The 10132-nt window shown below is 29.4% G+C and overlaps 2 protein-coding genes across 2 annotated transcripts; both read left to right on the top strand.

Moving 5' to 3' along the window:
• Positions 1-896: 896 nt before the first annotated feature.
• On the top strand, positions 897-2497 carry LOC145744708 (myosin regulatory light chain, smooth muscle-like). Its single transcript, XM_082562629.1, has 7 exons — positions 897-914; positions 1062-1160; positions 1289-1364; positions 1541-1645; positions 1857-1935; positions 2022-2070; positions 2350-2497. Exons 1-7 carry the CDS (start codon positions 912-914, stop codon positions 2446-2448), a joined length of 510 nt encoding a protein of 169 aa, XP_082418755.1. The 5' UTR covers positions 897-911; the 3' UTR covers positions 2449-2497.
• A 2321-nt stretch (positions 2498-4818) lies between these two features.
• Positions 4819-8687, top strand: LOC145744707 (myosin regulatory light chain, smooth muscle-like). Its single transcript, XM_082562628.1, has 7 exons — positions 4819-4970; positions 5164-5271; positions 6482-6557; positions 6866-6967; positions 7687-7765; positions 7970-8018; positions 8309-8687. Exons 1-7 carry the CDS (start codon positions 4968-4970, stop codon positions 8405-8407), a joined length of 516 nt encoding a protein of 171 aa, XP_082418754.1. The 5' UTR covers positions 4819-4967; the 3' UTR covers positions 8408-8687.
• Positions 8688-10132: the final 1445 nt, after the last annotated feature.

Raw genomic sequence — 10132 nt, 5'->3', positions numbered from 1 at the left:
AATGGACAAGCTGTAATAATATCGTGATAATGTTAATTACATTGCCAGATTATCTTATTAATAAGCTGTTGATATTGGCTTAAAATATATCCATAAAGGAAAAATAATTTAGTTAAATAATTAAGTCACAACATTTTAAAATATACTTGTCACAAATAGATGACTTTTTGAACTCCTTTTAAAAGCAATCAACTTTGCCAAACAAAATTATCTAAGAAAATTTCAAACGATTTTCTCACGCGTTTATAAGGCAAATTTAAGATCAAGTTAAGCAAAAAGTAAATACCACAAATCAGAATGGTTATGAATCATTTTTTCTGAACCATGACACTAATCTAATTTAATTCGATAAAAATAGTGTACGTTGTTTACATAAATTAAGATCCGGTCGCACGGCAAATGAAAACAAATAAATAATAGACTTAAATTTAATTTTGACTTATAATTAAAGTTTTGTTAAACAAAATGTTAAAAATGCATTTATTCAATATCAAAATATTTAATAGAGTTTAATAGACAATGTATATGTATGTCCATTTTATTGACAGCTGGAAAATAATATGACACCTTAAAAATACCTATAATATCCCAAAACAACAAATGTTAAGCAAGTCAATGTTTAAGTTTGTTTGATAATAAAACTACGGCTTTCATTTAACTTCATAGACTGTTTGGAAATAACCTGTACAATTTGTAAATGTAAAATGTTGTTGGTGTCACATAAAAATTACTTCGTCTAAAACTGTTAACACATTAGCAGTTGATGGCACCTCTCAACGATTGTGTTGAAATATAGAAAGTGATAAAATTGTGACGACTTATAAAAGATTCATTTTCTAAACAGATTCATTTTAGTATCTTTAGACTTACTTTTATTGTTTTAAAACTTGTTATATTAATTCTTGAATATAATGGTAAGAAGTAACATAAAAGCTAATTCTCGGTTTTACCCATAATATTTAATATAAAAATAAAGCTTTTAAAATGTTATATAGTCATAATGTAAAAGGAAAACAAATAGACGTTAAACTCTAAAATATTTATTGCATTTTATTATTTAGGCAGGAGGTAAAGGAAAGAAGGGGGGTAAGAAGACCCAGAAATCAGCTTCGAACGGGTTTTCGATGTTTGACCAAAATCAAATTCAAGAATTTAAAGAGGTAATATTTTCATTAAAAAAACATTAAAATAACATATTTAAAAATAAGTATCACTATAAAGTGTGTCCACCTTTATTAGTTTAATAATTGTATTAGCGGTTATCACACAATAATAAATATATAAACAGGCTTTTTCAATGATGGATGCAAACAGAGATGGATTTATTGACAAAATTGATCTAAAAGATATCTATTCTGCACTGGGTAAAGTTTTCATTTAATAAAGTGCAAGTTTAATTTATTTAACTGAAATTTAAAAATATGGTAAATACTATAAAAATATATAAGACAAGTTAAAAATAACTTTAGAAAAAAATATTTAATCTTAAATCTAAAACATTTTTACCTTTATTTTAATTAATTTTGATATACATAATTAGGTGTTCGAGATATTAAAATGGAGAAATTAGAAGCTATGATTTTGGAAGCACCAACTGCTATTAACTTCACCGTTTTTCTTAACATGTTGGCTGACAAATTACATGGTAAAAAATTGATTATTTAATAAATTTGAGGGCCAAAAATTGTTATTTGAATAACAATCGTTACAAATTAAACAATTTTCTATGTTCTGTTTAAAATAAAACCTTTTAATTGAACATAGCTAATGTATTTAGAACACGCAAAGTGTGTACTGCCAAAAAATTTAGCATTTTTTAAATTATATTTTATAAATTTAGTTTATATTGTTGTTAGGAACTGACTCAGAAGACATAATTGTTCAAGCGTTTAAACTTCTTGATCCAGAGCAAAAGGGGGTTGTCCATAAAGAATAGTAAGTAAAATAAAAAAAATAATATAGCTGAGTTTAAATTTTTTAAATGTTTCTTATATGAATTAAAAAAATGTTTTTTTTCTTAGCCTTTCTCAACTTTTAATGACGCAAGCTGACAAATTTAACAAGGAAGAAGTAAGTAATTTAATAAATTAATAAACAAAAATTTTTGAATAAAATCAAGTGAAAAAATTTTTATAAACCGACCCGTAGAAAATTTTAACAGATTTCGCTAATAAAGGAAAACGAAATTATAAAAGTGAATGTAACGTCTTTTATTAAAACTGTTAAGTAAACCAATTGCTAACGATTCTGACTTGCCTTTTTACATATTTACAACGACTTATAAATCGTTCACTAGAAATAAAACACTTGTTAAACTTTGTTAATCAATTTTAATATTTTGCTTTAAAGGTTGAACAAATGTTCGATATTGCACCGATTGACGTGGCCGGAAACGTGGATTACAAAGCTCTTTGTTACGTCATCACTCATGGAAAAGAAGAAGAATAATTTACATATTTTGTTCCTATATGTTATTAACAAAATTTATATTAACAGTTTTAAAAGTTTACCACGATCATGTTTTTAGAAACCAAACCGTTAAAATTTTATTTGGCAAATCTACGTATTTTTTTGCAATACCACTTTATTTGGTTTAGTTTACAATAAAAGTAAGGGATCAATTTTTGAAACCATTGTCTAAGTTCATATAGCTTTAAATCGTACAATAATTTCGTTTTGGTCAAAACTATATTAAATTATACAATTGTAATAACAACTAAACAAAACTATAAAACGCTAAAATAAGTTTATTTTACAACACAAAAAAACAAACTGAAAGAGTCTACGCTTTATTCAGTTTAATTAATTATCTCCATTAAGAAAAAAATAAACCCCCGTTTTAATTTCTTCCCATGATTTTAATTATACCAAAATTTTATACCTATTTCGCGTTAAAAGTCGGCGGTAGCTTTTGAAATCAGAAAGTTTTTGCTAGCTTACAAGATTTACCCATGTACCGGTGTCTTTGAGGTTTTTGTGTCGGCCCGCTTTGATTTACTTGATCGTCGGTGCATTTTTGTTAGACCCGTGATAGCCTCGCAGCTTGATACCCAAAATCATCAATGTACTTTGGTGTTTATCCCATAAACACGAGCCTTACAATGTACCAATTGCGAGTGCTATTGTGTATTATAAAGTGGCACCAGGAAAAAGCGTTTGATCGCTGTAATCAGATACCCCGTGCCGTAAACGATACAATTTTCAGCCGCCATTGCTTGCCGAAGCGCTCGGGAGACTCAGCTTTATTCAATGTCTTTCGAATTCCGATTTTGGAGTCAAAAAGGCCCTTGTTTACAGTATATACTCCGACGACAACGTTTTCCGAATCGGTATCTCAATTTAAAGAAAAAATGTGAAAGATTACCCTTCGGTATCCCACTTCAGCATTGTTCTATAAATTTACCCACCTGATTTACGACTACGAACAAACAAAACTGGTGAGGTCAAAACATAAACGTATATGAAAGAAAATAAGTCGTTTAGCGAATCAGAACTGTTGTTTTAAAATCACGTGACGGCAACACTCAAATCTGTTGGTAACCAAACTTTGACGTCATTTACCGACAAACAGATTTCCAAGTTTGCAAACATGTCGATGTGTTTGTGGTCAAAGCATTGAATTAAAGTAACTGAGTCTAATAAGCGCGAAGAGCAACGTTTACAGTTAACTTGCCTATTTGTGCTTTCGTGTTATCGGCAACCAGCTTTTAATTTACCTCTCATGTAAATCGAATGTCGACAATAAGACCATTCTGATGTTACAATTTAAATTCAGTGTTTTGGTGACTAAGTTTAGCTTAATTTAGCCAACAGATTATGTAATCGATTTTAACACTCTATAAACGACGCTACCACATTAACATGTTACGATAAACATTTTACTACATATTCAAACTAAACTTTTAATTTTAAACCTAAAGTTCAAATCAGAAAATAATATGATTTAGAACAAAATTTATTAAAACAAACACGATATCTTGTTGTGTAGATATATATTTGTTTGCCATAGGCACGACATCTTTTGACATTACCCAGAGTCTGTTATCGCGCATATACGTGTGTCCTTAACTTAAATTGGACTCATTGTCACTCAAATAACCAACAAAGATAACTCAGAAATACAAATTAAACTTTTTGATACACGAGACTCCAGTTTACGTTGAAACTCCGGAGAACTTCTATATTACAGAAAGAACAAAAACGAAAATATGAAAAAGGAAAAGGTAATACTATATACGATTTTTTATTGCGTTACATATTAGGGTGTTTCTTTAACTAATTTAATAATAAAAGGTTAATTAGAATAATATATGGTTAGTGTTACTATAAAAAAAAGTATTAGATGCAGTGTACCACTTTGTAAATTAATAAAAAAATGAAAATGTAAAAAGTTCTTAAAGTAAGTATTATACTACCTAAATATGTTTTAAATATTTAAAAATGTTAAGATGCATATATCGTATTTAATTAGACTTAAATATGTTTAAAAACAAATAAAAAATGAATTTGTACATTTAACAACAATTGGTGTATTATTATAAATGTGATAACGCAGAAAAAATAAACGCAATTTAACGGTTAAATTGGATGTACAAATGATAAAACAATTTTCTTTTATACTGTAAGTTATGAAAACGTTATTACTTTACGCAAGTTCGAATCCCGCGGGACGCGTTTCGCTATGTATCTTTAACATTTGGGCTGAATGAAATCGGGCAGCCGTTGCAAGACAGCTGTAACGAGCCGGCAGCGCACCTTAAAAGGCTCTGAGCAGTCTAAGTGCTGGAATAACGCAGGCTGATGCATTACTAAATATAGCAGCCACTTAACCGTTGCCACACATTCGAATCGCTTTCTTTTGACTTTGTCTTATCCGTAGTTAAGTCAGAAGTGCTTTGATAAGTGACAGTGTCTATCCTTCTCAATATCACTTAAAGGCAGTGTATCGGTAACAAGCATCAAGCAAAATGGTAAGCTCGCGAGGAATGTTTAAATTAAACAGACAAAAAGTGTAGTGATGTGATGTCATAGTACATCGGGTGACAAAACAAAAAATTCTATATTTGCTTCAAATGTGTTTGTTAGAAAAAGTTTAAATGGAGTAATTATGTATTAATATCCAATAAGTCCAGTCTAAATCTCTATTAATAATCAAATTTTTAGGCAAGCCGAAAAACCAAGAAGAAGGAGGGATCAAAACAAAGATCACAAAGGGCGACCTCCAACGTATTTTCTATGTTTGACCAATCCCAGATTCAGGAATTCAAAGAGGTAAAGTATAGATTTGTTTTTAAGATTAAAAATGTTTAATTTAACTTTTTAACTTAACTTATAAACGATATATGTTGTTAAGTACATAGTTTTCTTAAACCTAAATAAATATTGAGCGTGTTATAACCAGTTGTGTGTCAAGTTGAAAAACCCTTTTATTTTTACAGTTTGTGTCAAATCACATTTTTATATTTAAATAATGGACAAAAATTTGCTTTTTACCTATTTACTATTTAGTAATTAAAAACGGTTTAGTACTAACACAATGAAGCCTGATGGTAGTTATTCGGGTTAAACAAAAAAAAGCAAAAAAAGGGAAAGTTTACATCCGGGTCATGTTTTTCTTCCGCTTTTCGGCGCACTGCTGCATGACGAGCGCTGATGACTCGTTTATTCGTGATCCTATTTCGTGTGTATATTCGTCGCTCGCAGAACACACGCCGTAGAGTCACGCGTTATGTGCTAATTGCCTAAAGTTTCAGCGATGACGTCACGAGCCTGGAGGTACGTGTTCTTCGGGTCGGAAACGACAGTTACCGGTTTTAAGAAAGCTGTGAGGCCCTGTTAACTTTAAATCGGTAGTTAGTCACAGCACAATACAAACAGTTTCAAACAAACATAAACAAATCATTTTTCCTCTTTCTATTTCGTATGATAAAAGTTGTTTTGGTTAACGAACGGTGATGATTCAGGTTTACAAAAAAAGAGCACACGTGGAAGCGTTTATGACAAATCCTAAATAAAACCGCTTAAAACACTCAAAAACTTTCAAAGTGCCATGGATTTTAAACAGTGTCTAAAAAAATTACTTTTAAATAATTTTTAACTTGTGTTAAGTTTAAATTGAGATTTAACAAGTCAAATATAAAGTAACTCGATTTATTTTTTATGTAAACCTTATTCAGAAAAAACTACTTTCTCTTAAAACCGGAAGTGAAAAACTCATTTCTCAATTGGCTATTTGTTTATTTCTTTAAGCTAAACTAAGAAAATAAGTCTGCAATTTTGCAGCGGAAACAAACGCAAATCGTCTTAACGTAATAAACTATAAGTAAAATACATGTTATAAACCTGGTGCTGCTTCATAATTTTGAAAGCGAAAATTAAAACGTAATGTAAGAAACATTTTCCCAGAACATTTTAATAGTTGACTTAAATTGATTGTTTATATATAATTTTTATTTAAAAACTTTGTTTGTATGCTTTACAGGCGTTCACCATGATTGATGCCAACCGAGACGGGTTTATTGATCAAGAAGACCTTAAAGATACCTATGCGTCGTTAGGTAAGTAGTTTATCGTTTGATTCCAGTTAAGGACATGTTTTTAATAATAGCCTATTCCATTAAGAATAATTTATTTTATAACTTTAAAAAAATTTATAAAAAAAACATTTTTGATAATGGTAACATTCAATAACAACGTTATCTTGAGGTGCCTTATAAAATATAACCAGAAAGCGGGTTTAGCCAGACATAAGCCCTTGCAGTGTAAAATCATGTAAAAGTTGTTAAAGAAGTTTAATTTTAAAAAAATGGTGAAAGTATGGGGACAGAGCAACTCTGTTTCGTGTTGTAACATGTCTTGGTTTTAGGCCGTGTCTTGTCTGAAGACCAAATAAAAAGCATGTTAGACGAGGGCAAGGGCCCGGTCAATTTCCAAGTTTTTTTGGGGATGTTTGGCGACAAGATATCTGGTATAAAACATTAACAAACAGACATTGTTTAGAAGTGTGTGAAAATTTCACAAACATTTTTTGAGGGTCGTTACATTTTTTGCTGCTTTCCATTTCATTTTCTAAATAGCCTAAAACGATCATATGTTTCTTTTTTACATTTTTGTTGGTTGTTTGCTTCGTTATTCTATTTACTCTCTGATCAAAAAAAGACAGGCTTTTTACCGAACACTGAAAAAACGTTTAGATTTCAACTAACATATACATAAACATCGTAGGTACGGTAAAAAACGAAAAGGCATTGGATGAAATGCTACAACAAGCGCCTGGTCAACTTAATTTTACGGTTTTCCTTTCCATGATGGGTGACAAAATTAAAGGTTTAAAATAAAATACAGCCTGCAACTTACACACGTAGTTATATGCACTTAGGTTACAAATGACGTGTATTACTTCCCTAATAAAAGCGTATTGCCAGCGATAACAATTAATTTAGCTAATCTAAGGTAGTTTTATTGCATGTAGCAGCATGCATTATTATGCATGGCATGTTTTTATAGCAATATCGACAAAACAAGTTAATTTTGGCAATATTAGTTATTTTTTTAAATCCAGCATGTTAATTATTAGTAAATTTCTAAATTTTACTCAAGCAATAACTTTTAGAATACAATATAAATTTTTAGAGAGCTGAAAATATTACAAGTTTTTCATTAACAAGGTCACGTGATTTATTTTAGGTACCGATCCCGAGGAAACTATTCTTCAAGCCTTTAAGATTTTAGATTCGGAAGACAAGGGAGTTCTTAACAAAAATGTGTAAGTAGAATTTTTTTTGAAGTGTTTGACCCCATCTATATAAAAGGCTTAGTAATTAGTTGTTGTGACCTATTTACGACCAAAAAAATGCCGACCGTAGGGCCGACTAGTTTATATAAAAATAAACCAAAACATAAAGTAAAATTTTTATTAAAGTTAACTTTTTAAATAAAAAATATAAAATGTTTATATTTTAATGAACAGGATTGCAGAAATTTTGACAACTCAGGCAGATAGATTTGACAAATCAGAGGTAAAATTATTTTTTTTAAACAAAAGCAACGTCACCGCGCAAGAAGGAAGTTTTTTAAATTTTAATTAACTGCGAAAATTTCCGAAAATTTAAAAATTTTGTAACATACACGTTTTGTTTTTAGTTGTTTTGTGTTGCAAATTTAGGCCATTAAACTAAAATAAATATATTGTTAAAATTAAAAAGTAAAATGTTTCTTTATTTTTACTTTTATTTTATTTTTTGACATGCACTTTCTCTAAAAAAAATTTGTGTATGGTTTCGACTTATTATCTAAATAATTTTTTTAGCTGAACCAAATGTTCGATATTGCTCCAATCGATGCGGCTGGAAACTTGGATTACAAAAGTTTATGTTACATTGTCACCCACGGACAAGAAGAAGAATAAGAATAAGCAAATACAAAAATTTCAAACATATCCTGAACTTTTTGTTAACCGTTATAGTACCGTTCTGTATTTATTTTTTCAATCGTTTTAAAGATAATTTTGTTTTGGCAACGTTTAAAAAGATAAGGGAATGCTTTATTTTTGTAATGTTTAACATTTGGAAATCGAATATTTTTTGGCAAAATGAACGAGTTTGGTTTAAGCATATAATTAGATAATTAACCGAACGTAAATTAATATCATTTTCGTGTAGGAGTGAAATAAACCACACATGCATTAGTGTTTGATTAATTAATAAACTAATTAAGAATGTCAGTTTATTCAGTAAGGGGTTTAATCTGGCCTTGGGTATCAAACAATGACGTCATTCCCTATAATACGCTCATAGGCAAATGGTTTAGTATGGTACTGCTAGTCGTAACTCCTACGATAACTCGAAAACTGATCATATTGCGCTATGCTGTTGTCACTACTAGTATACCGATTGCGAGAGAATTAAAAAGCGAGAAAAAGAGAGAGCAAAGTGAGAGAATAAAAGATAAAGGCCAGGAGGAGCTAGAAGACAAGACGAAGCACTTCCGCAGCACGCCGGCTTCCGCTTCTAACATTCACACCGACTGAGTCCGAATTAATTATTAGAGCAGGGTATTATCATAGGGTATGGGTATATGCTAAATTCGCCCGATACGATAACAATGAAAAAGGCACGACAGAAGCCATTGTTGTTAAACAATCAGATATAATGTGGGGTCAAACAATGTCAATAAATCTGAATTAACAGTAAAGCTCTGTAAAATAAATCTTAAATAATAAATAAGCAACATATAGTTAGATATCTTTAATGAAAACTGAAATATTATAAAGTGGTTTAAGTCTACTGTACTAATAATATAACATGTAACAGTACGCGACAGGCAGTTTCAGGCTACTAATATCTATATAGGAAACGCGTATTATAGTAACGTATGAAATAAAAGCCCTGTGCGAATTAACTATACCGTTTTGTACGCAAAACAATCGAATTAAAAAAAATTGTATTTTAAAACAATTTGTTTCTGTAATTTTTAAGATTGTTTCTGTAACAGCCAAAGGAACTTTATTTTCTATAGCACCATTTTATTCCTAAATTTAAAGTACATGTTTTATTAGTTAGTATTAAAAATAATTTGAATACTAATATATTAAGTCTTATTTTAACGCCTTGGTAATTGAAGGGTGTTTGGTTTGTTTCCTGTTCTTTGGAACCACATTTAATTGCTTGTTACAACGAATTCGCTTTTCCAGTTGTACATTAGGTTAAAAGTATATTCTTAATTATCATATTACATATATATATATATATATACTTATATATATATACCCTTTAAGCTGTTTAACAAATTCAACAGAAACTTTTTTTTTTTTTAATTTAGAAAAATTAAAAATATTGTTGGGTTTTCCAAAATATAATAAAAATGCCGAGTTTTAGTTAAATTAGGTTTATTGAAACAAAAGCGAAATTTAAATTTACTGTAATAACAATTTAAAAAACGATGTTTTAATATTATTTATGTTTCATAGAAATTAAGGTTAGATTTTGATTAAATTTTGTTGAAAAATAATGCAAACCTAATTGTTAAAAACGTAAGTATATTTTTATTTAAAAAAACTTATCCTTTTCTTAAAACAAACTTTTTATTTAAATTTATTTTTTTTATTTAAAGTTATACTTTAAACCAGAATACT

The sequence above is a fragment of the Corella eumyota genome, chromosome 3, assembly GCF_963082875.1.
Source record: "Corella eumyota chromosome 3, kaCorEumy4.1, whole genome shotgun sequence".
NCBI lineage: Eukaryota > Metazoa > Chordata > Ascidiacea > Phlebobranchia > Corellidae > Corella > Corella eumyota.
This window is presented reverse-complemented; position numbering and strand designations above follow the sequence as displayed.

What these genes read in the sequence shown, in the direction of transcription:
- LOC145744708 (XM_082562629.1), top strand. An exon ending in AGATATCTATTCTGCACTGG is followed by an intron (nt 1,365 to 1,540) that starts GTAAAGTTTTCA and finishes ATACATAATTAG; the next exon opens with GTGTTCGAGATATTAAAATG. An exon ending in GTTGGCTGACAAATTACATG is followed by an intron (nt 1,646 to 1,856) that starts GTAAAAAATTGA and finishes TATTGTTGTTAG; the next exon opens with GAACTGACTCAGAAGACATA.
- LOC145744707 (XM_082562628.1), top strand. An exon ending in AGATACCTATGCGTCGTTAG is followed by an intron (nt 6,558 to 6,865) that starts GTAAGTAGTTTA and finishes TCTTGGTTTTAG; the next exon opens with GCCGTGTCTTGTCTGAAGAC. An exon ending in GGAGTTCTTAACAAAAATGT is followed by an intron (nt 7,766 to 7,969) that starts GTAAGTAGAATT and finishes TTTAATGAACAG; the next exon opens with GATTGCAGAAATTTTGACAA.